This window comes from Jaminaea rosea (genome assembly GCF_003144245.1).
Source record: "Jaminaea rosea strain MCA 5214 unplaced genomic scaffold BDZ90scaffold_1, whole genome shotgun sequence".
Taxonomy (NCBI): Eukaryota; Fungi; Basidiomycota; class Exobasidiomycetes; order Microstromatales; genus Jaminaea; species Jaminaea rosea.
Genome location: NW_020289975.1, coordinates 1,585,992 through 1,610,234, shown reverse-complemented (window position 1 = coordinate 1,610,234; position 24,243 = coordinate 1,585,992). Strand labels below are relative to the sequence as shown.

General features: G+C 59.0%; 12 protein-coding genes across 12 annotated transcripts; 5 read left to right on the top strand and 7 right to left on the bottom strand.

Annotated features, from left to right (window-relative positions):
* The first annotated feature begins 52 nt into the window (after nt 1-52).
* BDZ90DRAFT_229583 (manganese and iron superoxide dismutase) lies at nt 53-1,447 on the top strand. The gene is made up of 3 exons (XM_025505126.1): nt 53-323; nt 404-528; nt 612-1,447. The coding sequence occupies exons 1-3, from the start codon at nt 68-70 to the stop codon at nt 1,299-1,301; spliced, it is 1,071 nt and encodes a 356-aa protein (XP_025365179.1). The 5' UTR covers nt 53-67; the 3' UTR covers nt 1,302-1,447.
* BDZ90DRAFT_229582 (hypothetical protein) lies at nt 1,318-2,357 on the bottom strand. Its single transcript, XM_025505125.1, has one exon. It carries the CDS (start codon nt 2,312-2,314, stop codon nt 1,427-1,429), a length of 888 nt encoding a protein of 295 aa, XP_025365178.1. The 5' UTR covers nt 2,315-2,357; the 3' UTR covers nt 1,318-1,426.
* A 113-nt stretch (nt 2,358-2,470) lies between these two features.
* Nucleotides 2,471-3,985, top strand: BDZ90DRAFT_229581 (hypothetical protein). The gene is made up of 2 exons (XM_025505124.1): nt 2,471-2,548; nt 2,618-3,985. Exons 1-2 carry the CDS (start codon nt 2,496-2,498, stop codon nt 3,531-3,533), a joined length of 969 nt encoding a protein of 322 aa, XP_025365177.1. The 5' UTR covers nt 2,471-2,495; the 3' UTR covers nt 3,534-3,985.
* BDZ90DRAFT_229580 (hypothetical protein) lies at nt 3,480-5,181 on the bottom strand. Its single transcript, XM_025505123.1, has 2 exons — nt 4,079-5,181; nt 3,480-3,985 (listed from the first exon to the last, which is right to left on the bottom strand). Exons 1-2 carry the CDS (start codon nt 4,775-4,777, stop codon nt 3,941-3,943), a joined length of 744 nt encoding a protein of 247 aa, XP_025365176.1. The 5' UTR covers nt 4,778-5,181; the 3' UTR covers nt 3,480-3,940.
* Nucleotides 5,182-5,425: 244 nt separating this feature from the next.
* Nucleotides 5,426-6,011, top strand: BDZ90DRAFT_229579 (hypothetical protein; the record flags this gene model as incomplete). The annotated part of the gene is made up of 1 exon (XM_025505122.1): nt 5,426-6,011. A coding segment is annotated over exon 1 (230 nt), but the record flags the coding sequence as incomplete, so codon positions are not given.
* A 1,311-nt stretch (nt 6,012-7,322) lies between these two features.
* BDZ90DRAFT_257640 (hypothetical protein) lies at nt 7,323-7,969 on the bottom strand (the record flags this gene model as incomplete). The annotated part of the gene is made up of 4 exons (XM_025507975.1): nt 7,323-7,362; nt 7,492-7,568; nt 7,701-7,806; nt 7,944-7,969. 4 exons carry the CDS (start codon nt 7,967-7,969, stop codon nt 7,323-7,325), a joined length of 249 nt encoding a protein of 82 aa, XP_025365174.1.
* Nucleotides 7,970-8,311: 342 nt separating this feature from the next.
* On the bottom strand, nt 8,312-8,936 carry BDZ90DRAFT_215130 (Thioesterase/thiol ester dehydrase-isomerase; the record flags this gene model as incomplete). Its single annotated transcript, XM_025504207.1, has 2 exons — nt 8,312-8,502; nt 8,591-8,936. The coding sequence occupies 2 exons, from the start codon at nt 8,934-8,936 to the stop codon at nt 8,312-8,314; spliced, it is 537 nt and encodes a 178-aa protein (XP_025365173.1).
* An 80-nt stretch (nt 8,937-9,016) lies between these two features.
* Nucleotides 9,017-10,196, top strand: BDZ90DRAFT_229576 (hypothetical protein). Its single transcript, XM_025505121.1, has one exon. It carries the CDS (start codon nt 9,499-9,501, stop codon nt 9,985-9,987), a length of 489 nt encoding a protein of 162 aa, XP_025365172.1. The 5' UTR covers nt 9,017-9,498; the 3' UTR covers nt 9,988-10,196.
* BDZ90DRAFT_17654 (hypothetical protein) lies at nt 10,080-12,421 on the bottom strand. The gene is made up of 4 exons (XM_025503737.1): nt 12,009-12,421; nt 11,810-11,907; nt 10,446-11,725; nt 10,080-10,370 (listed from the first exon to the last, which is right to left on the bottom strand). The coding sequence occupies exons 1-4, from the start codon at nt 12,235-12,237 to the stop codon at nt 10,172-10,174; spliced, it is 1,806 nt and encodes a 601-aa protein (XP_025365171.1). The 5' UTR covers nt 12,238-12,421; the 3' UTR covers nt 10,080-10,171.
* BDZ90DRAFT_17653 (hypothetical protein) lies at nt 12,422-13,771 on the bottom strand. Its single transcript, XM_025503736.1, has 3 exons — nt 13,310-13,771; nt 12,949-13,224; nt 12,422-12,879 (listed from the first exon to the last, which is right to left on the bottom strand). Exons 1-3 carry the CDS (start codon nt 13,547-13,549, stop codon nt 12,607-12,609), a joined length of 789 nt encoding a protein of 262 aa, XP_025365170.1. The 5' UTR covers nt 13,550-13,771; the 3' UTR covers nt 12,422-12,606.
* Nucleotides 13,772-17,644: 3,873 nt separating this feature from the next.
* On the top strand, nt 17,645-19,679 carry BDZ90DRAFT_225336 (hypothetical protein; the record flags this gene model as incomplete). The annotated part of the gene is made up of 2 exons (XM_025504665.1): nt 17,645-17,824; nt 17,904-19,679. 2 exons carry the CDS (start codon nt 17,645-17,647, stop codon nt 19,677-19,679), a joined length of 1,956 nt encoding a protein of 651 aa, XP_025365169.1.
* A 2,667-nt stretch (nt 19,680-22,346) lies between these two features.
* BDZ90DRAFT_215843 (DUF453-domain-containing protein) lies at nt 22,347-23,708 on the bottom strand (the record flags this gene model as incomplete). The annotated part of the gene is made up of 1 exon (XM_025504249.1): nt 22,347-23,708. A coding segment is annotated over one exon (1,362 nt), but the record flags the coding sequence as incomplete, so codon positions are not given.
* Between the last annotated feature and the right edge of the window lie 535 nt (nt 23,709-24,243).

Below are 24,243 nucleotides of genomic sequence, written 5' to 3'. Positions count from 1 at the left end.
CCGCCCCGCCTTGGCTTTGTCAATTCTTCGCGATCACCACTTCCTTTCCTTCACCACAACCTCAGTCATGGCACTCAGGACGCTGGGATCCACAGCACGAGACGCTCTGAGGCGTCCATCTGCGACGTTGGCCTCTTCAGCGTCATCTTCATCATCATCCTCTTCTCGCATCCCTAGTTCCTCCCGTCATCTCCATGCACTCCCTCCGACTCCCAAGAATGTAGCAGAAGGCGCTATGCCTTTGCTCTCCAAGTCGACCGTAGACATGCTCTGGCAAGGGTGGCAGAAGGGGTTGCTCGAGAGACTCAACGAGGAGGTACGAGGTGCGTCTATCCCCCTATTCTCAGCAGCTGACCTTGTCTGGCCTCTTGCTGATCCTCGATTGCCTTCTCTGCGATCGCAGGCACCGAGCTCGAGAAGTCGAGCCTGGTAGACACCATCATTGCGACTGCGCAGAAGCCCGAGCGCATCATGGCATTCAACTATGCTTCGCTCGCGCTCAACAATGCCTTCTTCCTCAGCCAGATCGTGAGCCCAGCCAACGCCTGCCTCCGTTACCCCTCCCACTAGTAACTCATCAAACTCTCTGCCTTCACCCATCTTACTCACAGACGTCCCCCGCCGGCATCTCCCAAGACCCGACGAACAAGGACTACCTCTCCACTCCCCCACCGAAGCTTACTGGCCCCCTCGCCCGCGCGATAGAAGACACCTGGGGCTCGCTCACTACTTTCAAGAGCGCCATGTCCTCCGCAGCTCTCGGCATGTCCAGCAGCGGGTACGTTTGGCTCGTCGTTGACGGGCTCGGTCACCTCGGTATTGTCCCCACATTCGGTGCGGGTACGGTCCTGGTGCAGAACAGGAGACAGAAGGGGCCCGCAGGATTGCAGGGCTTGGCTGCGGGCAGTTTGGAGGAACAGGAGAGGCAAGCCTCAAAGGAGGGAGAGGAGGGGTACGCTTCACCTGGCGCGCCCGATGAGGCCAAGGAGCAGCCATCGCGCTCCCTGTACGACCCATCGGCGCAGCAGCCCTCCTCCACGGCCTCTGCGCTCAAGCCAGACATCTACGCTGGCCTCGGATCAGCCATGGCCTCGAACCCGGAGGACGATGTTGGTCAGACGCTGACCCCGCTGCTCTGCATGAGCGGCTACGAGCACGCTTGGTTGCCCGACTGGGGGGTTTGGGGAAAGGAGACGTACTTGGCACGCTTCTGGGAGGTGGTGGACTGGGAGAAGGTTGAGGGGATCTGGCAACAGCACAGGGACGCAGGAGCAGCCGAGCGCTCTTGGAGGGTGCGATAAAGAGAGTCTGCGGGAACCGTGATCGTGAGGGAAGGGGAAGGCGAGCATGTATACACAGCTAAGGGAATGCAATCGCGCTCTGCGCTACCACAAATGTGCGCTTCGTCTCCTTGGTCACTCGTCTTTCAATTGAGAATCCTCCACTCATCGCCCAATAGCTCCTCGTGCACCTGGAAATGCCTGACCGGCTTGCCCTGCCCGGTGCACTTCACCTGGCCTGCATCATCCACCTGCCCCCACCATGAGCCCACCACACGATCCGTCTTGAGGTCTTTCGTCTCTGCAATGAGAAATCGACGTGCTCCGCTCTCGCTCCCGCTGCTACTGTCGGCCAGGATAGCCTGTAAATCATCAACCGCCCCTGGTTCCTCGGGAAGCTCCCAGTTCGCAAACGGTCTAGACGTTGGTCTAATGAAGGAAGGCCTGTAGATCGTCGTTTGGAATGGCCTTAATCTCCAGCTGAGATTATTGGCCTCAATCATCGCCTGTCCCTTCTCCCCCTTGCGCAACGCCATCCTACCCACGTACGGCTTCCCAATCCACGCGACGAGTGCCGTGGACACCCCGCTGGTGCCAAGGGCCATGGCCACAATTCCGCAGCGTGCAGCCAGGGTGACGCCCTCTGCCGGTGCGAAGAGGAAGACTGGGGTGAGAGAGGAAGCAAAGAGGAGGGAGGTCATGCTGAAGAGTTTGAGGCGGTAGAAGGTGCGTGACATTGGGCCTAAATAGGTTGCAAGAGGGGCCTGAGGTGCAGACGATGTGGTAGCAGCTGGTCTGAAGGCTTCTTCGGGTGGAAGAGGGGTATTGAGACGGCTAGACGAGGAAGAAAAGTGTCGTTGCCGAGGAAGTGCTTGATAGACAGGACGGCGGAGTGTTGCGGTCGGCAGCGAGGCGGTCTTGGCAGCGGTCCCAATCAAGCTGCTGATATTCCGGTGGTCAAGCTGATTGAGGCTCATTGCCCTTGTCGACAAGAGCCTGGCGCTCCTCGCGACGCCTAATCCAACGTCGAGCATCTTGCGACGTTGGTTGAGGATTGATTGGAGCTGGAGAAGTCGTAGGCGGACTGAGCGGCCTGACTTTCCAGACGAGTCGCCCCTCGGCTCATGTCGAGCGAGGGGATTTTCGCAGCTCACTCGGCTGCCGCTGCTTCCTTCCTTTCCACTCTTTGGGTCACCACCCGTCGACGCCCTCAAGATGCCGCACAAGAGAGCAAAGAGATCCGTCAGGGCTTCAAATCAGCTGCTGCAGTGAGTGTGCGTGGCTCAACAAGGAAACCACTTCGAAAGCCCGGATTGACACTCTCACTTTGCTCGTAGCGGCCAGGATAATGCTCCCACCTCCTTATCCCACTCCAAAGACCCGCACTTCGCATCCATGCCAAAAGGCGCCATGAGGATCCTCGACGCTGCCCGTGTTCAAGCAGAGTATCGGGCACGAAAACGCAAAGAGCAAGAGGCGCAGCAGAAGCGACAACGCGGTGAGGCGGTAGACGATGAGGAGAATGAGGCCGGACCATCAATGTCCAAGCCGGCTGCCTCCTCGAAGCTAAAGATCCGCCCGGGCGAGAAGCTAGGCGATTATAATCGCCGCGTAGAGCAGGCCATGGCCTCCCAAGTAGCTTCCACGGCCCGCTCTGAGGCTCGCAAGCGAAAGAAGCAGAAGCGCGCTGAACGTGCGGCGGCCGCTGCTGGCGTGAGTGACGACGAGGATGACGAGGAAGCCCAATGGCGTCGCCATGCCAAGGGAAAGGACGAAGCTGAACGTCGCGCGAAGGCTGAGCCGTCCAAGGAAGATCTGAAGCGTGCGAGGCAGGATATGTCCGGAGGCAAGGAGGTCGATTTCGCGAAAGCCTCTCAAGTCCGCCGGATCAACGATGTGGCGCAGGCTCCTCCTTCTTTCTCAAAGCTGCCACGCGGCCAGGGGGCTGAAGCGATCAGGAGGAAGGAGGCACTAGCTGCTGCTCTGCGTGGCGAGGAGGCTCCTCAACCGCGAGCGAGCAGTAAGAAGGTGACCAAAGGGCAGATGCCTGAGCCAGTTGCGCCGCGCAACAAGAAGGCGAAGTCCTCTACGCAGGAGGCTGGTGCAGGTAAGGCAGCGGCGATGGGTGGGCTGCGCAGGGAGAAGGAGCTCGAGGAGGAGAGGCAAAGAGCTATCAAGCTCTATAGGGAGAGGAAGGGGATACAGAATGAGCAGGTGGAGAGGAGAAGGAGCAACAAGCACGCGATGGGTTGAGGGAGTTGACGAGCTGCAACGACACGACATTTTGATACCCCACGGACATGCACTCAGCAGGGTGCAATCAATCCTCGTCACCAACAGCCCGGTGAAGAAGCGGTGAGCACGACTGACAGTCTGACCTCTTCCACAGTCCTTGCCATCCTCTCCCCCCTCTCCCCTCCCCTCTTACCCACCACTCAACTCTGCACACGCTCCAACCTTATCACACTCCTCGCTTACACCATGCGATCAGTGACATTATTACAAGGAGCGAAGATTAGAATCCATGACTCCTTTCGCTATCCGGCTCAGGGGAAGCCCAATGATGCCCGCATAGATAGTAGGAGATGCAGACATTCCCGCATGAGCGTACGAGGGACGTTGGTCTATTGAGTAGATGAGTGCCGCGCACGTAGGTGCGGTTACGAGGTGGAGGAGAAGAGCTTCTCGCTGAGGGCTTGTTTGAACTACCAGTCGAAGGAGGACGAATGAGGCTTGTCAGTACATGCTCTCTCTCGCAATACCAACTCTTCCGCCCCACGCCAGCTCCCCGTACTCACCACACCACTGACCGGATCCTTCTCAGCGACATACGCCTCCATGAGCAGCTTCGCCACATCGAGAACCTGCTTCGCCCTCCCGTCATGCTTCAGCGATCCCATGATAGCCCCATCGTGCTCGAGAGTCAGGTCAACCCCACCCTCCCTCGGCGAAGGGTGGAAGACGAGATCCAACGTCTGACCCTTCTGTAGTGACGCCTTTGGGAAACATTCGCGCAAGGCCTGCATGCCATCAGCGAGTGCTTGCTCCTCTTCCTCTGAAGGCAAGAGGGAAGAGGCAAACTCTGCTGCTGCGCCCTCTAGCCCACCTGCCCCGTCCTTTTGCGCTTGCTGGAGCGCTTTGCGTACCACCTTGACCCTCGCCTGGACCGCACGTCCAAAACCGTCTCGCAGATGTCCAAAGTCTGTGTTGCGAGTTGGAGCCACGCGAAGGATGCAGGGTACTTCTCCCGAAGAGAGTAGATGAGAAATGAAGGCTTGCGTGCTCCCTTCTTCTGCTGCCTTCTTGCTCGTGGGGGAAGAGGTATGCTTCTTGTAGGCAGCTTCGTCGACGTACAGGGCGACGACGTACACTTGCACACGGAGGAAGGAAACGGTCCGTACGCCTGAGGCGAGGAGGACGAAGGGCTTTTCCGACGATGACGATTTGGGATCCCCGCCGAGGCAGACGGGAGCGGGTAGCCGCTTGGGAAGGGCCATCTTGGTTGAGGCGTCAACGTGGTGCTCTTCCTCGACCTGACCATTGGGCTGGGCTACGAGGGCCGCATCGGAGGGTGACGCTTCCGCATGAATCTGTGATGAGGGGCGGCCGGCCCACCAGAGGGAGTAGATAGCTACGCCTGTGCCTCCTGCTGCAAAGAGGCCGAATCTGCTCGCAGAGGAGGAGTAAGTGGAGCTTGTGCCTGCGCGGGGGCCAGCATTGCCGGTTGCTAGCCTGCGAGGACCTCCGATCACTAGACTTGTGCCTGCTCTTGGTTTGACGATCCTCAAAGCTGATGGCCCTCTTCTTGCTATCATCTTTGCAGGCTGCTTGTGCGATTTGGAGTAGTGAGGCAAACAACGTCAGTCCGGCGTGAAGTCGAGGCCGACGGACCGAGCGACGGACGGACGGAGACGAAGTGTCGTCTCGCGCAGACGAGTCGAGAGATGACGGGAAGACGAGGGCTGTTCCGTTGATGAATCCTTCTCCACCCAACACTCGTACCAAGCAAGCATCCATAGCCACAGCAGTACCTTGGCAGCATGGTGGGTACTGCAGCAAGGTTGAGAAGCTCTGGGCAGACAGCTCGTCCTCTTGGCCCTGAAGCTGACCTATGGTGACCGCCATCTCTCTGCTCTGCCCGCTCACAGCTGCCCCTCACATTGCTCAACGCCGCAAGAGGCAAGGCCATGGTAAGTGCGGCTCAAGACGCTTCTCAACCTTGCCCACCCGTCTCACTGACAGCTATGCCCTTGCGCTGTTCCCTCCTACCTCCTCCCCTCTCACTCACGCACGCACGCGCACATACACGCACACAGCTGGTCGAGCTCAAGTCCGGCGAGACATTCAACGGCATGCTCATTGCGGCCGACAACTTCATGAACCTGACATTGCGTGAGGTCTACCAGACAAGCGCATCGGGTGACGAGTTCTGGAAGCTGCCAGAGTGCTATATCAAGGGGGCTACGGTGAGTGAGCGATCCACGGACGACCATTGAGGGCTGGAGATGGGACGAAGGACGGGTGGCTCATTGGGATTGCAAGGAGCGGAGGGAGAAGAAGAGGATGACATTTGAGATGGACTCGCTGATCACAACGAAGCGAGTGCCTGGCTGCTGACCATCTCGCACCTCTCCTCTCGCGCACGTAGATCAAATACCTCCGCCTAGCAGACAACCTACTCGACGCGGTTCGACAGCAAGAGGAACAAGCACGTCGCGCGAGGCAAGGAGGGGACGGTAATGGTGGACGAGGGGGCGGGGGCGGCGGACGAGGTGGAGCAAGAGGAGGCAGGGGAGGTGGGCCGGGCAGAGGTGGCGGTGGACGCGGCGGCGGTGGAGGAGGAAGGGGTGGGTATCGCTGATCATGCTAACACATAGGCGCAGACTGCAATACGATCACGTAGCAGGAGTGCAACAGTGCTACATCTCACCTCGCGATTGCCTCCCAGCATCCTCGCACATTGTGGCGCTCATGATCGGTCGCAGCAAAAGGCTACCCCACCCCCTCGGGGTATCGCAACCACCGGAACCCTGCCGGGACAGCTGTCTACCCTCGCTACCTTCACTAGGTGGCAGCAGGTTACCCGAGTTGTGGTTACGACGCTCGCCAAGCCGCCCTTACCGCTACGCCAGCTGTGCGCTCGCGATGCACATATGGCCCGTCGGGGAGAATAAGAACCTGACCTTTCCCCAAGTCAGGTACCGGATCGGACCCCCATTCGCCATACGAAGCCTGGCAAAGAGACGCAACCTTTTCCGCCGATCAGAATTGCTCGTTCGAGGCCTCTGTGCACGTCGACACTCAAGCATCTTCCTTATGGCAGCCGCACGCACCCGCAGCAAAAGAGCTGCTCTGAAGGAGGCGTCGTACAATGGACCTCATCCGAGCTGCACAACAACTGGGCCGCCCGCGCTTGCGTGGACTGTTTCTGCCCTTGCCCCCGTCCTCATGAACACCGGCGAGGAGAACACTCGCCTGCCCACCACGGCCATCGTCGTTCCGAACGTTGCACCCTTTCGAGGCTCAACAGTAGCGCTTGCGCAAAAAAGCAGCCCACCCTTTCTCGCTCGCGTCGCTCTCGCGTTCCTTCAACCCTTTGGAAGGTCCAACACTGGGGGGCGACGCTGTCCCGGGCAGAAGCGCAGGGGAAGGCGCGTGAGCCCTTCCTCCCCCTCCCTCCTCTTACTCCAACTCCTTCGTCCTTCCGCGCTCCCCGGGACCAAATCTGCAGCGCGCAATACTCCCACTGCTGTTTCGCCCTGCCAGTATTGAACCCTCAGTGTCGAAGAACGCCGAGCGAAGGCGCTCGAGGCAGGCATGGGCTGCTTCCTTACCGCTAGGACAAGCGTGCTTGCCCCAGCGGCGAAGAAAACGGCAAAGAGGTGGTATGTGAAGACCTCATCGATACGACGCGCTTACCGACGAGAGCGCGGTATCGACAAGACATCAGAGGAGGTCTCAGACAAATCTGAGATACACTGAGACCACGATCATACCGTCGCATTTATTGTAGCAGAAGCCAGAAGCACATTGACTGATCCTCTACTGCGTCTTGACCTCCGAGTCGGGCTCGATGTAGTCGCTACGGCGGGCGCGAGGAGGACGGACAAGTCAGATTCGGTATTTTCTATGTGCCCTCTGCCCTCTGAGCCCTTGCTTGAGCGAGAGAAGGACGTATTCGGTCGCCTCATCAAGTCGCACTCTTACTCACATATGCTCGTGCTTGCCACCGGCGCTGAGCGACTGGATAGAGTCGGCATGCGAGGTAGGCATGGTGGCAGCGAAGCCCTGTCGGCGAAGAGTGATCGAGCAAAGCGGGCCTCAAGTAGTCAGCACTAGCTTTCATCTCCTGTCATCTCTGGAGCTCAAGTCGATTCATCATCGCCACCATCCAATCGGACGCATGCCTCTGCTGCTCACCTTCATGATCTCGCTATCGAATCTCTGCTTGATTTTGCCTCCCTGCGACTCGACCTTCTTCGTTTCCTCGTCGATGACCGAGGAGGGAGTCGAGTTCTTGAAGATGCTGTACGGCCGGCGGGTGAGGTGAGGTTAGATGAGTTGAGCGTGGAGATACGGAGACGAAAGCAAGCGAAGACGTCAGCTTGACGCGGCAAGCTGCAGGCAGTCGGTATCAAGGGAGGGCAAAAGGGAGATGCTCACACTACGTAGGGCTTGTGGTCTGCCATGATTGCTAGTAAGTCGTGGAGAGATTGCGTGGTTCGATGTGGTGTGGTCAAGAGGAGAGAGCTTGGAAGACCAGTCGAGACGAGATCAATGCGGCAGTGCATGGCCCGTGCTGGTGGTCCGGACCAGCGGACGTGGAGGTCGCTGCGACAAGAACCGTAGGCGGCGATGGTATACGATGAGAGCCCAGCAACGAGAATCACTGCTTCGGAACACATTGTCCCACAGTGACAGGGCTTCTCTACCAGATACATACTGATCCACCATATCCACCAGCTTGCCTGCCTGCCCTCCTTCCCCGCTGTCCTGCTCCCACCTGTTGCTCCCACCTCGTTGTCTGCCTATCAATGCAGCCTCACATCCCCCCACTCCTCCGGTTGCTTCCCCTTGACCACCTTCTCCCCGCTTTCGTCAAATTCCACATTCTCCTCGTGCCCGAAAGCTTTCCCCACGAACTTGGTATGTGATCCAAATGCTAGAAGGGCATCGCTGACAGGATGCCGGACCTCTACACGAGTGGTAGCTAAAGTGCGACCTACCATCGTGTGTGTATTGATGAGATGCTTTCAGTCTGCTGCCCGGCATGTGTATTGTCGCAATTGCCGTCACTCGCCGTCACTCACCCAGCGTGGTCACCTCGCCAAGCACGTCGACTTCATCCCCCGCCTTGCCCGCCGCCTTGGCAAACGTCGTGTGGATATCCGTCGAGACCCCTGTACTATACAGGCCCTTGGAAGCGAGCGCTAGTGATCCCATGGTATCCACCAATGTACAGATGAGACCACCATGCACGCTTCCTAGTCGATTGACATTATGACTGCCAATGGGCAAGCGCGCTCGTACAAGGCCGGGCTTGGCGGAGAGGATGCGAAGGGCTGAGATCGTTGTAGTGTCGTGTCCATTGTTGAGCATGAAGGCGCGAGTGACCCTTTGTACGAAGAGTTGGCATGCTGACGGTGGAGGAGACATGGTGATGCAGAGGAGGAGGAGTGAAAGTGTTGGTTTGGCTTCCGTTGAGCGGATGAATGCATGACGGACTGACATCGCTTTGGCCCATTTTATCCTCTTCCTCTGTTCTCCACGTCGCCCATCATCCTGACACTGCGCTCCCAAGTCGCAAGTCGCTGACCATGGCCTCTTCGTCGTATCTGCACGACTACTCTCACCTCTGGTCGCGGTCTCTGACACCACACTGGCCCTCTCCTCCCTCCCCACCACGACGGTCCGCAACCTCGTCGACGCAAGATGCCCGACGTCAACAGCACGAGGCTGCCTTGCGCAACTTGGCGCAGGCGCAGGCTGTTCATCGACATGCTAGAGGGGAGCATTTGCCTGCAAGAAGACGCGGAGGGACAGCAAGAAAGGAGAGAATAAGGATGGCGGAGCGCGATGCAGATTGGACCTGGAGTGGAGCAGGGGTAACGGAGCAGGAGGGGAGGGAGTTGAGCGATGAGGAGGAGACTAGAATGACTTGGGTGACTGCCTGCGGACATCGATAGACCACTCCTGACAGCGTGAAGACCTGACTGACATGCTTCACCGCCCGCACCTGCAGCGTGATAATCTACTCTCCTATGGACGCAACGACATCGTCGTCCTTGGGCGAGGCCGTACCACAGCCGAAGAGCTGCGAGATCAAGAAGATCGAGAAGCTCTTGCTCAGACACACGCAGCCAACGCAGCTGCGAATGGTCACAGCGGCAATGCCTCTGTATCAGGTGTAAGACCGGCGAACGGTAGGAGGACCAGCAGAGGTACGGCCACAACGACTACAGCTGCGGCTGCGAGACGAAGGGGAGGGGCAGGGGCGCGCGGTGCTGATGGTGCTGGACAGCGGCGGGGGAGTGGACAAAGCGCAAACAGCGGGGACGGCGATGCGTCTCCCACAGGCGCAGGCGCTGGTCCACCAGGTGGAGACCCGTACGCGGGCGAGTACACTCTCGATGACGGGGATGCGGGAGGCGCAGGCGGTGGTGGCGGGGGAGTGGACCTCGATGCTGGAGTGGAGACATTCGATTGATGTGGCCTGCGCTTGCGCCTTCGTAGGCTTCTATTGCGCTGGATATTAGCTGGTGGCAATCATGGTCTATCTACGACGTTCTGCTACGACTCGAAGGAGCTCTACTTCGTACGTGTATCTAGCTCTTACTCTCTCTATACCCCTCTAGTCAATCATCGCAATTGCATCACCCCCTGCCGCCCTCTCAATCCACCAATTGAAAGCTGATTGTGCAGAACACGGGCTCCTCGTCCCTCGCCCTGAGCGTGTAGCGAATGGGCATCGTCTTGAACCACCTGGCGATGTTGAGTGATACCGGACCGAGCGAGAGGTTGAAGGTGTTCAGGTCGCACGCATCCGTGAAGAACGACGCGCCGTACACGACGTCTGGGTCGTAGGTGAACCTGTGGTGAGCAGGGCGACGGCAAATGGTCAGCCATTGTCATCTGCCTAGGGCGCCGGCGCCGGCGCTGACTCACTTCTCTCTGTTCTCCTTGTTGGCAAAGTGCTTCCTTCTCTTGGGCACGGACAATGAGTCGTTCGTGAAGATGAAAGCATTGTCTTCCACCATGTCCGTCCCAGGGTCGTTGAACCGCCAAGGGCCCAACGCATCGTCCAGCTTGCTTTGCCAGGCCCCGCCCGATGACGCTGGTGATGAAGGCGTAGCCGCCTCTGAGCCAGAACCAGACCTCGACCCACCCAAACCTTTGATGCGGCGATGAAGCTCATCGGCAAGCTTAAAGTCCTCCTCCTTCAGCCCGTCAGTCTTTGCGCTGCGCTCCGCCTCGTTGCGAACATCGGTCGTGATTCGGGCGAGAGGAGGCATTGGCGGGACATCCTCTGCACTGTTTCGTGACTTCGACCCTCCTACCTCTGCATCGTCGTGCTTGACCTCCATCGCGAGGGGGCTCTTCGTACGGTGCTGAATTGGGTCGGGCGCGGTGAAGAACTGATCACCACCAGAGAGGGTGGGGCTGTACAGCGGGCTGACGTCTCCTGAGCCGCGCTCTCCATGCATAGGCGGCGTACCGGGATCATCGCCATGGAATCGAGGCAAAGCCCCTCGCACGCTCGTGCCCAGCCTGCGCAGCGTCGGGTGATTGGCAGCAATGCCGTGTTGTACATCTCCAGGCCCCATGGAGGACGAGGGAGACGAAACAGCCTGCGACCCCGAATCATTACTCATCGCCGAGGAAGGGCGAACAGGCGGTTGAAAGCTTCTGCGTTTGCTCTGCAGCTTGGTGTGATGCGCCTCGAGCAAAGCTCGCACGCGCGGATCGTCATTGAAGCCCACGAAGCGCCAGTAAGGCTTGAGGACTCTCTCCTCCTTGTGTCCACTCCCACTGCCGAAGACGCCGCCGAACCAGGATGACTTCTTCTTCTGTTGCTTGCCCGCCGCGCTCGATGTTGCTTCGGCTGAGGTCGATCCGCGCTTGCTGCCCTTGCGATTCAGCCCCTCGCGAGGAACAATGTCGTCTCCCTCATCGTCGTCGTCGTCGCCGTCCTGAGGCTTGGCATGGGTCGGCTTGGGTACAACGAGGGCGGAGTGTGCATTGCCCTTCTTCTCTGGCTCGATGATCGGGCTGGAAGGGCGTGACGGCGAGTGGTCCGACTTGTTGGTATGACGGAGGACGACCACGGCCTCGTGAGCTCGTGAGGGTGCGGGCCATGCGCAGGTGACATTCATGCAGGCGATGTAGGGTGACATGATGTAGGGGCGCTTGGAGGGGGGCTGCTCCTCGTAGAAGGTGCAAGGGTCCTGACCGGGCGTGAAAGAAGGCGAGATGAGGCATGTCAGTCGTGAACGAGTAGGCGACGTCCGCGCTTGCTGTGCTATACCCACGATGTACTTGGCTACCCTCATGCCAGCGTTGAAGGGCGCTCTAGGAAATTCCACGAGCTTGTCAAAGTCGCTACCAAAGTGAATCTCATCGCCGTTCCCTGCGAGTGAGCGAGCGAGCGAGGGGGCAGACTATTTTAGTCCTGGCACACGACAGCATACCCTCGGTCGTGATCTTGGTCTTTGAGTCGGCCTCACTCACATCTCTTCTTGAACCTCCCCTCAATCTGAATGCAGAACTTGCGCGATCTGTCTTTGAAATACTCCCTCCCCTCCTCCCCTTCTCTAGCTCCGGGCGCATCCAGGATCCTCACAAGGACCCTCCCCGTGAAATGCTCGGTATCGATCTCGTGTGGCCGCTGGGTATCATTAACGCGGCATGGCTCCATGTTGAAGCGGTCTGGGCCGACCATCACCTGGAGACGCGGCATAGCGGGCGACGGCGAAAGCGGATGGCGAGGTTCAGTGGTATGGTATGGTGGAGAAGTAGGGAGGATGCTGAGCACAGAGTGAAATCAAGTTGCCGATGGCGGCCCACGAGGGCGGATGCGGGCGATTAGAATTCTTATTGCCCTTGGCTTCAATTCAACCGTCGAGCCGCTGCTGCCGGCCGCATCGAATTGAGTGGCACGATGTGGGGCGGAGTCGACGGGCACGGCTTTTGAGATCCGGAGCGAGCGAGACGACGACAAGAAGGCAAGAGGGGAGCGAGAGGTGAACTAAAATACACATTGAGGTTGCGACGAGAGATGGAAGTGAGCAGAAACACTGGTGGTGACAGAGTGAATCGCTCCACACACTCATCGAATGGGACGATCGCAACGAGCATCGTTGTGGGTCTCGAGGCAAGCAGATGCTGCGCAAGTGCGGTCTCCGCAACGCGGGCAATTGACCGAAGCGGCTTGGCTGCAAACGGTGCAAAAGGGTGGCCGACGAGGATAGATGAGGCCTGCAGTCGGTATCACACCTGATGTGCCCTTGCCTTGCGAGACTGACAGGCTGAGCAGCGGGTCCACGGACGCGGATGCTGAGTCGTAGTTGCACGCAGCTGATGTGAAGACTTCATCCGATGCCTATGTGCAGGGCAGCGGATGCGGCGGTCAGCTGCTGGCGGACGATCTGGCGACCCCTCTGCCACTCACCGCGTCTTCGAGTAGGGAGTAGTACCCTCTGCGATAGTTGAGCAGCCTCCTCACCGTGGCGCTTTGTTTGCGCTGAGGCGCCGATGAAGACGGCCTGTCTCCCTCCCCCGGCACATCGCTGATGGCTAGAGAAAGTCTGCTACCTGATGGCTCTTTGTGATGCTTAACTGCTTCTTCCAAGACTGAATTGGGGATGCTTACTCCTTCTGCTTCATTACGAGATGCTGAGTCGATGCCAGGACGGCTCGACGAGATGGCGTCGCGGTAGTTGGTGCGCTGGCATGGTGTGGCATTCAGCAACGTCAGCTCGAGCAGGCAAAGAACAGTAGCTGGCTGCTTGCCTGCTCATCTTCGCACTCACCTCGAGCTCATCGAGTCGCTTTCGGACCTTACGCCTCTTGCTCTGTCGTTCCTTCTCCTCGTGCTCGCGCCGTTCTTCGTCAAGTTGCTGTCGCTGCTGGACAGTCAGCGGCTTCGATGCCAAGACGCTCGGACCTGCTGCAGAGCGTCCTACGCCATCGTACTGGTCGGTTGACTGCAGTGAGATGGCTGCCGTCGCCAGACTCGACGCTTTGCGCTGGGATCGTTTTCTGGAGCTCATCGCAACGCCGAGGTCTCAAAGTTCGACGGGCGCCCTGCGTCTTGACAGGTGTTCCGAAGGCGTGCCGAGAGCTTCTTTGACAGCTGCTTCTATGCTGGACGCCTGCCAGAGATCTTGCTTCTTGAAGATGTTCGGTGCGAGATGAGAAGCGGATCAGCGAAAGACGACGACAACGACACCACTTGGCAGTCCGCCCTCGCCGACGACGCCGCCCTCTCCGCTTCATCCATCCGCCGAGTGGCGCCCTCTGGCTCGCGCAGACTCGATGGGCAGCTACGCAAGACGCAGATCATAATGCGAGGCTCGGAGGTGAGCTCTATCTTGCTGCATTGATCGACCTCTCCCGCTCGCAGAACTTTTCGGGAACGGTCATCGTAACGATGCCTCAGCTTTCTGTCGCCTCGATTTTGGCTTGCACACTCAGCTGAGGTCGCTGCGCCCGCAATGGGCTGGTGGCGACCTCGCTCCGGCACGTGTCGATCCGCGCCCACGGTCAGCGCGTCAACAAGTGTTGGTCTCAGTGTTGATGTCGGACGATCGGAGCAGGAAGATCTGGAGCGGCGGCAGCGGCAGAGACCCTGCTCACCGACTCAACTGACGTGAGGGGCAATTCACCCACACCACGAGATCTCAATTCGCGGTGAATAGAAGACCTGCAAATATTCTACGGAGGTACGATGCTCCGAACAGCGGCCAAAATGTAACGTCCGGCTGAACCCTGCCATGTCATGAGGTCATCCGCAAGCCCGCGCCGCTCTCCCCATCCCTCGTGGCGCCGATCGTCGGGCCGAGCACGATGCGTGCCCAAAGAAGGAACAGGCAGCAACAGCAGCCCGGCACCTTCTGCTCTCTCGTCGGACCCTCGTCATCTGCAGTCCGCGGCTTCTTTGGGAAAATCGAAAGGAACAAGCCAAGACTTCTGCGCCTGCGCAGAGTGCGAGAAAGCGCTGGCGTCTTTGCCTTCCGTACGTAGGTGCAAGCCTGCGACGAGAGCGAGCGACTAGGCTCAAATCGATGCCGGCCGGCGTCGCGAGAAGGCTGAGCTTGCCGTGATAGCATTCGGGGCTCTCAGCTCGAGGATCCTTCCCTGATACACACCTTCTAGCCTATGTTTTGCGTACCGAGCGTGGGACAATCGTGACAGGAAAAGAAGGGGTGCATTTGCTTAATCGTAGCCTTACGAGAGGGGAGCGTGAAATGATATCTAGCTCTCGGGAACTTGGAGCAACCGCTGCGACGCGGATGGTTCGCGAGCTGTGGGCCAGCCCCTCTTCCTTTGCCCCGCCTTTGTTCACAGCTGTGCCTGCAGCTGGCCCACCTACCATCGCCTAGCCGGGGCTCATTCGAAATGACCGAAATACAGCCGCCGCCTTCGGGAGAGGGTCCGATATTCATCTCCTCATTCTCATCACACCCATCCCACGCGGGCGTCAGCAACGTCGCCTCGATCGTGTCAGTCGTCGCCAAGAAGAAGGCCTGTCTATCCAATTGCCGCCTTCTCGCTCGGCCCTCTCCCGGCAGCGGCTCAATGTAGCGATTCAAGTCGCAAAGACTAGTCTGCGAGACCAAAGTAAGATTCATGGCCCGCGAGCCAAGCGGGTAAAACGGGCAGCGATAGCGGGGAGGGTGATTGCGACGTTGAGGCTGCGAACATTCGTTGACAACGGAATCTTGAATCTCGAAGCTCGATGACGGCGGCCGTCAACGACGTCGGCTTGGTACGTCGTGTACAGCACTCGTGGGCCGCAAGGAGGACCATGACCACCAATGACGATCTATACAAGGACGTTCCATTGCTCTGGTCGACATCGCAAGCGGCAGCAATTCGTCAACATGCCTTTGAGGCGAGGTCTGCGTCTCAGGTAGACCCGCCGTTGAGTGGTCGGTCGTCGTCGACCTCCGCCCTCTCTCTCGTAGCTCCCTGCCTGCCTGCCTGCCTGCCTGCCTGCCAGCCCGCCTGTCGCTCGCCCGCCGCGGCCGCCACGCTCATACGCCGCTTGGCCGTGGCCTTGCAGACAGACGAGAACCAGACCAGGACCAGTCAGTCGGCGGACACTTCCCACCGCTGCCTGCTGCAGCCTTCATGTCGAGCGAGAGATCACATTCGACTGACTTGACACGACACGACAGGCGGTGCGAGGGGGCTGAAGCGGAAGCATGCACGTCCCTCACTCTCTACGAGGCTATGCAAGCCATGGCCTGCGTCTGCTAGACCCTACACACTACTACACACCACCCGAGTGACAGTGAAGCGACGTCAAGGCGTGGGGAGCAAAAAGGGCCAAATTCGAAGCTCTCAGGCTCGAGGCAAGCCTCCCAGGCTCGGGCGCTCAACGGGAATCGTCGTCGTCAGTCGTAGTCGTCGTTGGCGGTGCGGTGATGATGCCAATCACATCGGGACGCTGCGCTCTCATGAGAGTGGTGTAGCCAGCCGTCGTCCGTGCCCCGCTCCTCGCTCGCAGCGTAGAGTCCGTCTCGCCGATTGAACGAAGTCGTGTTTGGCTGTGTGAGACTCGACCCGCGACTCGCTCGCTCGGACACGCCTGACTTGAATCTCCGGCGAGGCTTTGCTCCATTCACTCTCGAGAACTCACACCACCACTTTAGTCTTCCTAACCTGCTCATCATCATCGCCATCATCTCCATCCTCCTCCTCCCCCCTCTCCTCCCAGTTGTCGCCTCCCTGAGCGCTGCGTCTCACTCGGCGTAACGCCTACCTCGCAGCTGTCGTCTCCTCACGAAGTCGACGTTGCTTTGTCCTGCCGCTGTAAACCAACGTCCGAGCGCGCATACACGACGAGTGTTTACCGGCCAGTCAACGACGACGTGAGACCAATTTCAGCGTCGCGGACGAACACTACAGTCACTCCTTTGTCTCTGTAGTCTTCGCTCATCGCGCGTCGCCCACCAAGAGGAGCTGTTCGACGCTTTTGCTCCATCATCCTCATCATCTCCTGCTCTTTGAGGCTCGCGGCTTCCCGACAATCTCTGCTGCTTTGCTTCATCGAACTCAGCGGGCGCCATCGACTCTACACTTCATACCCGCGAGCTATTACAGCGTATTGATCACCACGTCGCTACGTGCCTGAGGCCCATCAAGCACTGTCCAAGCCAACGCGACAACAGAGCCCAGTCGCGTTGACCATCACCTTCATCGTCAACTGTTGCCTTCACATCATCACTACCCTCGCCGCTTGCACTTTGCCTTGTTTCAGGGCATTCGTCGCATTGTAGTCACAGCGGGACCCTCGCAGCACACTTGTCCACATCGGCCAACTCCCGCCTCTCCCTCTTCCTCCTCGACACGCACTCGGACGAAGATCTCCCTGCTCCTCACCATCTCTTTGACTTGTTTGACGACGAGAGTATAGCTCAGCTCAGCTCAACAAGGACGACTGTAGCGACGATGGCACAACCGGCGATCAGGGTGAGTTGCCGCGCAGGCTGTCTCGTAGATGCTCTTGTTTCTCGTCCGTTGTCTGCGAAGCGCGGCGGCCCTCACTCCTCGCAGCGATGCAGCGATGAGACACGGAGGGCTCTTCCCTTCGGGGAGGAAAGAGGGTGAGATGCCGTATTACATCTCGTAAGCAAATCTGCGGTAGTCGTTGAGATGGTGTTGGCTCTGGATTGCAGCCCATTGATCCCGGCTGCTCGTCGTTGCGGCCCTGGTCTGTGGGCCCGTGATGCGGGTCGCCCAGACCACCTCGCGGCCGCTTGCCGCACAGCTCCGGGTTCCTTCTCGTCCCTGGCCCCTCCATTTCGATTCATTCAATCTCTCTGCCGTAACGGCACAACGCCATCTTTGCTCCTCGAGAGCTTTTTTGGCATCTCACATCCTTCCTGAGACAACATTCTAGTCTCTCGTCCTCATCATCGTCATCGTCATCAGCACCAGCATCGCCCCGCATTACCATGAGCCAGTAGCATTCGTCACAGATACTAACACAACACGCACACACACACGACACTTCGCTTGTCATCACCATCAAACCAATTTGCGACCTTTAGCATCATCAACCACAACAGCAACCGCAGCAACCAACTCAGCATTCGCAGGCTACCAACCTCGGCCGCCCACGCACCACGCGCAACGGCATGCCAGCATCGAGGAGCGGTGAAAGGCTACACACCGGAGGAGGCGAGTCGTCGACGCACGCAGCATCGTCTTCGAGGTCGAAACCTGCCTCATCAAGAGTCCCCGCCAGCAGGCTCGACGCAAAGGCATCCAGCATCGCTCATCGTCGCGCACTCGGCGACGTCAGCAACTTTGACAAGGTGAGCAGCCCGTCGCGAGGCTCGTGTCACGCATAGACCTTGCTCACCATCTGTTGCCTCTTTTACTTCACTCGCGCAGAAGCAGACGTCGTCCAATGGCCACCACTTCGAAGACGGCAAGTACAAGTCATCTGGCGTGTCCACCGCATCGAGCGCACTTCGTCGCGAGGTCAAGAACAGGGGATCAGCATCGTCCGTGGAGTCGGCCTCGACGCAGTCATCCCACCAAGCCGTAAAGAGAGTTCGCTCCTCGGCCATGGTGGGACTCAGGCAGCCTGTATCTACAGCATTCGCACGATCAGCAAGCAGCGGCTCAGTCAGAGTACCATCGGCTGCAGCAGCATCAGCCTCGATCCACCTCCCTCATTCTCAGCCCATCACGACGGCGCATATGGACCTCGACGCTGCAGCGGCTAGCATCTCCAAGAGCAGGAGCAACGGCGCAATCGTCGACGCAGCACGCACTACCAAGCGACCGGCCAGCTTCGACTCGGCAGAGGACGAGAAGATGAGCCCAGACACCTCGGACAATGACGATGACGAGGAGGAAGGCGACCCAACGGGCGACGATGACGACTTCTCGTCTTCAGAGGAGGACGAAGCAGAGTCAGACCAACACTCTGGCGTAGTCAGTCAGCAAGCTCGCCATCGTCACCAACCCCACGACGTCGACATCGACGATGCAGACAGCGCAGAGTCGGCCGAAGAAGACGACAGCGACGCAGAGGCAGAGGCAGCCCTCCTCTTCAACCCAGACCCAGATTGCCTCGTCAGCCTGCCACCAGCATTCCAGGCAGAGGCGTTGCACAAGGTCGCCGTCGCCACGTCACGGTACGAGCAGGACGTCATTCTGCCTCAAATGGCAAAGGCAGCAGCAGAGCGAAGGGCCGCCGTCCTGGCAGGCGAGATCCCCGCTGACATCGCAGCCCACGACGACGAGCTTGCAGAGATGGGTCTGGACCCGGAAGACGTCCGCGACACGAGCATGGTTGCCGAGTACTCTCGCGAGATCTTCGCCTACATGGCAAAGTGCGAGATGGAGACCATGGCCAATCCAAACTACATGGCCTTCCAAAACGAGATCCAATGGCACATGCGCGCTACCCTCGTCGACTGGCTCCTCCAAGTCCACATGCGCTACCACATGCTCCCCGAGACCCTCTTCATCGCCATCAACATCATCGATCGCTTCCTCTCGGTGCGCGTCGTCAGCCTTGCAAAGCTGCAGCTCGTCGGTGTCATCGCCATGTTCATCGCGGCCAAGTACGAGGAGATCGTTGCCCCCTCCGTTGACGAGTTCGTAGCCATGACTGAGGGCGGCCACTCCAAGGACGAGATCTTCAAGGGCGAGCGCATCATCCTCTCCACGTTGGACTTCAAGATCTCGAGCTATTGCTCACCATACTCCTGGGTGCGCAAAATCTCCAAGGCAGACGACTATGACATTCAGGTTCGCACCCTCGCCAAGTTCCTCATGGAAGTCACTTTGCTCGACCACCGTTTCCTTCGCGCCAAGCCCAGCCTCATCGCGGCCATCTCGATGTTCTTGAGCAAGAAGATGCTGGGAGGAGCGTGGGATGAGGGATTCATCTACTACTCGAACTTCTGCGAGGAGCAGCTCATCCCCGGCGCTAATCTTCTGCTGGAGAAGCTGGTTGACCCTGCGTTTGAGGAGCAGTTTGTTTGCCGCAAGTACGCAGCCAGGAAGTTCCTCAAGGCGTCGGCCTTTGCCAGGCAGTGGGCTGCGACGCATACCTTTGGCATGGGTGGGGCGGCGCACGACCAGCGTGGCGTATCTGAGGAGCCAGTGGCCGCGCAGAGTGGACCGTACCCTGTAGCTGCGGCCGCCGCATGACAATGGGCGTCAATCAGCCGACGACGACGATGACGACCATCTCAAGACCACCGCATCACTACCACGCACACACGCAAGCTCCTTCTGCATCATCAGCCCGTACAAGCATCTTCCCGTTGACGACCGATCCGACGCAATGCTCTTTCAACCCCATCCGCAGCACATCATCCTCTTTCGCCTTCATACCATCACTACCTTTCGAACTTCTCCTCTTTCAATCAGCACACCTTCATCACGGCTCCAACATCATCAGCAAGTCCCCCTGTCTTTCCCTTCTTTCTTCTTCACTTACAACTCCCTTTTTCTTCCTCGACCCTTCTTTCGTTGTGGCTCAAATGTCCCTCTTACTACTCTGTCCCTATCTTGAAGCTGCCATATGCTGCTCCAAGCTCACATACACACACGCTCGCTCGACCATGACGATTACAATCGTACGGCTTTGCTCAATCATCTACTTCACTCTTTGCTTGCGTGTGCGAGGAGTAGAGTGTGCGATGAAAGGTTGTGAGTCGTAGAACTCGGAGAGCGGACTGTTCGATGCGTTGGACCGGTTAGTCTCACGAATGTCGACAAAATAGGGACTAAGTCAAAAGTCAAATCGTGGCTGGTATTACAAGTTGCGATCCGAATGCTCCTTTTGCTGTCCCTTCAAGGCGGCAAGAACTTGCCCTCGTACCACCGTCTCCACCTCGACGTCCCAAACAGGAGCGACTCCCCATCCTCCCCCCCGCCCGAAGCACCCGCATCGAGAGCCGCCCTCACCACGACTTCTTGCAAGGCCTCCTTTGCAGCCCTCTTGAACTGCACCTCCCCCGCTCGCTTCGCCTCTACTCGTCGCGCAGACTTCATCAGGCCAGAGAGGTGCTTCAGGTCTTGCTCCTTCGACACTAGGTCGGAGCGCAGCTTGCGAAGTTGCGGCGGAGCCTTGCCGCCGCCCATGGCCGCAGGATCTTTGACATCAATCTGTGACTTGATAGCCTCAATCTGCTCCACGAGCCGCTCCCTTGCGCCGGCGAGCGAGGTCGTAGAGGAAGATTTCTCGCCTTCGACAGGGGGCAAGCGGACCTTCTGCCCATTCCAAGCCTCTCTCACCACATCCGACTCGCGCAAGTCATCCATCCCGCCAGCAGCAGCGCCTCCACCGCCGCTGTCTATCCTCATTCCCGAAGGAGGTACAGGGCCCCTCACTGGCCTCGGAACTGTCCTGAGCAGCTGAAGCGCGCGCTGACTACCCCCGATCCCTTCGAAAGACTTCATCTCTTCGGCCGCTTTTGCTCCAAAAGCAGCGCGAGCGGCGGCTAGCTCGGCCGGCGTGGGCGGTGAGGCGAGCTTGGCGCGTGAAGAGCGAGCAGACGTGCCTTCGGAGCCACCATATAGCCTCGGGTGGCGGAGGGAGGGAAAATGAGTGTTAGGCGAGAGGTGGTGGTAGCTTAGGGAGGAGAGATTGTTGAGGAGAGAGCTTGCGAGGTGCTGAGACTCGCCCAGGTGGGAAGCGGGCCGTGGCTGCTCAGAGCCAACAGACGGAGACGGCTTATTGCCTGCGGAGAGAAGCAGCAGCAGACTTGAGCGCACTGAGAAGCGATGACGCAAAGATGATCAGCCATCGAGCTTCTCAAGGATGGAAGATCACGACTTACCCTCCCAGCCTCAAGCGTGCTCACCTCTCTCCTGCAGCTTGTCGGTATCGACCCGCTTCCAGCTGCCGCCAGCGTTCCTTGCCTCTTCTGCAAAGTCGTCCTTGACGAGGCGACGTAGGCTGTTCTTGGTCTGCTTGCGAAGCTCCGAATGGCGGGAGATGGACCTGCTGAGGTAGCGAAAGAGGTGGAGTGGCGCAGCGCCGGCGGTCGTGGCGACGGCGGAGGCAGACGTAGAGTAGGAGCGTCGCTGCCCATTCGAGGAGTAGCCACGACTGCTCGAGGGGCGCTGATTAGAGGAAGGCGGACTGCTCTCTGCACCGGCTGACTCGCTCGAAACGTCGACGGGGACTGTGCGCTCCACCGACGGGTCTGGTTCGGAGGTCTGATCGACCTGCGCCTCGAGAGCATGGCTTGGAGTGGCCTGCGCCGCTTCTTCGTTGACGTCGACCGGTACGGCCTGCTCCACCCTGGGGGTGGATGATGAGATTGAGGCTGAGGACGAGTCCGCTTGCGCCTCGAGTGCATGGCTCGGTGCCGCTTTGTCGGGCTGGTCATCGACCTGGACTGGTACTGCCTCTTCGACGCGAGGCGCCGACGAAGCCACGCCGGAGCTCAAGTCGGCTTGGGCCTGGAGAGCGTGGCTGGATACAGGAGCTGCGCGATTGGGCAACGAGGACGCGGGCTGAGAGTGCTTCTGCTTTTCTTTGTTCTTCTGCACGCCCTTGGCAACAGGCCTCGCCTTCTCCTCTCTGTCCCGTGCAGCCCTCCCATCTCTCCCATTCAGAGTCTCGCGCTCAGACTTCCGCAGCTGGCCGGCCGCAGTATCGATGGCTCGTTGGCGTCCGCCGGTCTCGGCGGCCTGCTGGCGCTCTGCCTCCTCAATTGGGCCCATCTGCCCCTGGATTGCGCTTTGATAGACTCGTGGAGCCGAAGAGGGCGCCAGAGCGTTGAGATCAGTCGGCGCTGATTTGGGGTCATTCATCTTTCCCCGACTTTTGAGGAGCTCGACGAAAGGCTGGAACTTGTTGCGCATCAATTGCGCTGGGATGGAGACATCGCCGTTCATGATGAGCTTGGCTGTGCGCTCCATAAGGATGGCGTCTGGCTGCGAAGCCCCGGCGGGCACTCGGATGCATGTCGAAGACACACCTGCTGGCTGGCCTACGCGCAGGAAGCGGATGAGCCCGCGCTTGCCCTTGTTGAGCTCCTTGGCCCACTTGGGGGTTAGAGCGGTCGTGTCGCTGCTCCCCTCGCGGATGATCTCAGATACTGTCGTCTCCTTGAAGCCAGACGCGACTCCCAAGGCGCTGAGCACCGTCGCTGGAATTGTACGATGGAATTGCCCTACGCTGATCGCACGAGCCACAATGTCGTTGGAGTCCTCGGTGACGTCCGTGCCACCCGTGGACTTATAAGCTGCACGGCGATGCAAGAGGCAGACTTTGGGAGAGGCCGATCCAGGGAAGTAGAGCTGCCTGAGCTCGCTACAGAGCTGCGATGCTGCTTTCCTCAGCTCCTCCACCCTCGCGCCCAATGCCCCGTCGCTGTCTAAGTCAGCTGGGTGAGAGGTGAGCTTGTTGAAGTCGACGCCAAAGTCTGAGGCGCGGACGAAGATGATGGGCAGACCCGCATTGACGATAGAGACGGCAATCGTCGAGCCGTCAGGTAGGGTGACTTCATCTCTTGGGTTGCCCGTGGGTAGCAGAACAGGTCCGTCGAGAGGCGTCTCAACGATGGTTGAAGGCGCCGTCCCCGGTACGCCGGAAATGGACGCTGATCCTACATCCACTGGCTGCCACAGCGATCCAGCTCTAGCAACGGGTACATGTGCGGTAAAGCGGCCCCCCGTATTTGCGCAGAGGATTCGCAATGGAAAGCGAAACTCATCGGTGATAGCGTGGCCCTCTCGGAGCAAGTGTTGGTCGATGCGTTTGCCATTGACATTCCCACTCCTGACGGCTGAGTGAGCGACAGCTGCGACGAGGTTGGCGCATGTTGTCGACCAGTCGACTGTGGTGCCAGATTTGATGGGCACCTGACCAAAGCGATATACGACGTCCCACCCTGTCCTCCGATCGCGGGCTTGTGTGAAATCGTCTGCCCACTCTACGCCTGGCAGCGGATTCCCAGCCTCTGCGGCCGTCTTGACGAAGCCTCGCCCTGGTGCGTTGATGATTGCTATCTTTGAGAGGGACGAAGCGCCACCGCCGAGGCCATCGATCTGCCTGCCGTCTGGATCTGGCGAGCCCATTGCTGCGCAGAGGATGCGGTCTCGCGTCGCCTGATCATACGCCGCCAAGTGGCTCGCCGTGACAATGAGCCCTCTGCTGGTGCCACCACGGTAGAAGGCGGCTCTCAGCCCGGAGTGGTAGCGTGGGACATTCAAGCCCATCACTGCGGCCAATGAGACAATGTGTGGGGAAGGGAAGAGGATGGCGAGGATGCGGAAGGAGCTGTCGAGTGTGCATCTCGGACTGCACCGTCCGCCTCGATCCGCGTGAGAGCCGCTTCGTCCGCCCCTGGTCGTGGTATGCTCAAATACAACACTCAATCAGCTTGGAGACCACGACGAAGAACAAGCACGATCGTATTGGTCAAGAGATTAAATGAATCGAGCCTCAAATGTACCGCTAGCACTGTCCGCCTCCCCTTGGCGCTCCCAGACTTTGGGTTGTGACCGTATTAATTCGAGGTGAAAGCGTGATAGTACGAAGCCGTTGCGTTCAAAAGCCGGCTTTGATGGGGCGTAGAGGTGATGGCAGCTGTGGTGAGGAGCGAAAGGAGCGAGAGAGTAGGACAAACAGCAGGGTGATGGAGATCATGGCGGACTGGAACCACGTGGCAAGGGGGGCCGCGTAGACCTCGACTGGCTCGAGCGGCGACGGCGACGGCGACGACTTGTCGCTTGGCTCACTCAATCGTTCCTC

Excerpts from the sequence above, each read along its gene's own strand:
- BDZ90DRAFT_229576 (XM_025505121.1), top strand. The coding sequence starts at position 9,499 with ATGCTTCACCGCCCGCACCTGCAGCGTGATAATCTACTCTCCTATGGA.
- BDZ90DRAFT_229580 (XM_025505123.1), bottom strand. The coding sequence starts at position 4,777 with ATGGCCCTTCCCAAGCGGCTACCCGCTCCCGTCTGCCTCGGCGGGGAT. Across the intron at positions 3,986-4,078 it reads AGGATCCGGTCAGTGGTGTG|TTCAAACAAGCCCTCAGCGA; the intron begins GTGAGTACGGGG and ends TTCGACTGGTAG.
- BDZ90DRAFT_17654 (XM_025503737.1), bottom strand. The coding sequence starts at position 12,237 with ATGCCGCGTCTCCAGGTGATGGTCGGCCCAGACCGCTTCAACATGGAG. Across the intron at positions 11,908-12,008 it reads GGGGAGGTTCAAGAAGAGAT|GGAACGGCGATGAGATTCAC; the intron begins GTGAGTGAGGCC and ends GCTCACTCGCAG. Across the intron at positions 10,371-10,445 it reads AACAAGGAGAACAGAGAGAA|GTTCACCTACGACCCAGACG; the intron begins GTGAGTCAGCGC and ends TGCTCACCACAG.
- BDZ90DRAFT_229583 (XM_025505126.1), top strand. The coding sequence starts at position 68 with ATGGCACTCAGGACGCTGGGATCCACAGCACGAGACGCTCTGAGGCGT. Across the intron at positions 324-403 it reads ACTCAACGAGGAGGTACGAG|GCACCGAGCTCGAGAAGTCG; the intron begins GTGCGTCTATCC and ends CTGCGATCGCAG. Across the intron at positions 529-611 it reads CCTTCTTCCTCAGCCAGATC|ACGTCCCCCGCCGGCATCTC; the intron begins GTGAGCCCAGCC and ends TCTTACTCACAG.
- BDZ90DRAFT_229581 (XM_025505124.1), top strand. The coding sequence starts at position 2,496 with ATGCCGCACAAGAGAGCAAAGAGATCCGTCAGGGCTTCAAATCAGCTG. Across the intron at positions 2,549-2,617 it reads GCTTCAAATCAGCTGCTGCA|CGGCCAGGATAATGCTCCCA; the intron begins GTGAGTGTGCGT and ends CTTTGCTCGTAG.
- BDZ90DRAFT_229582 (XM_025505125.1), bottom strand. The coding sequence starts at position 2,314 with ATGCTCGACGTTGGATTAGGCGTCGCGAGGAGCGCCAGGCTCTTGTCG.
- BDZ90DRAFT_17653 (XM_025503736.1), bottom strand. The coding sequence starts at position 13,549 with ATGAGCTCCAGAAAACGATCCCAGCGCAAAGCGTCGAGTCTGGCGACG. Across the intron at positions 13,225-13,309 it reads AGCGACTCGATGAGCTCGAG|CGCACCAACTACCGCGACGC; the intron begins GTGAGTGCGAAG and ends ACACCATGCCAG. Across the intron at positions 12,880-12,948 it reads ACTCCCTACTCGAAGACGCG|GCATCGGATGAAGTCTTCAC; the intron begins GTGAGTGGCAGA and ends CCCTGCACATAG.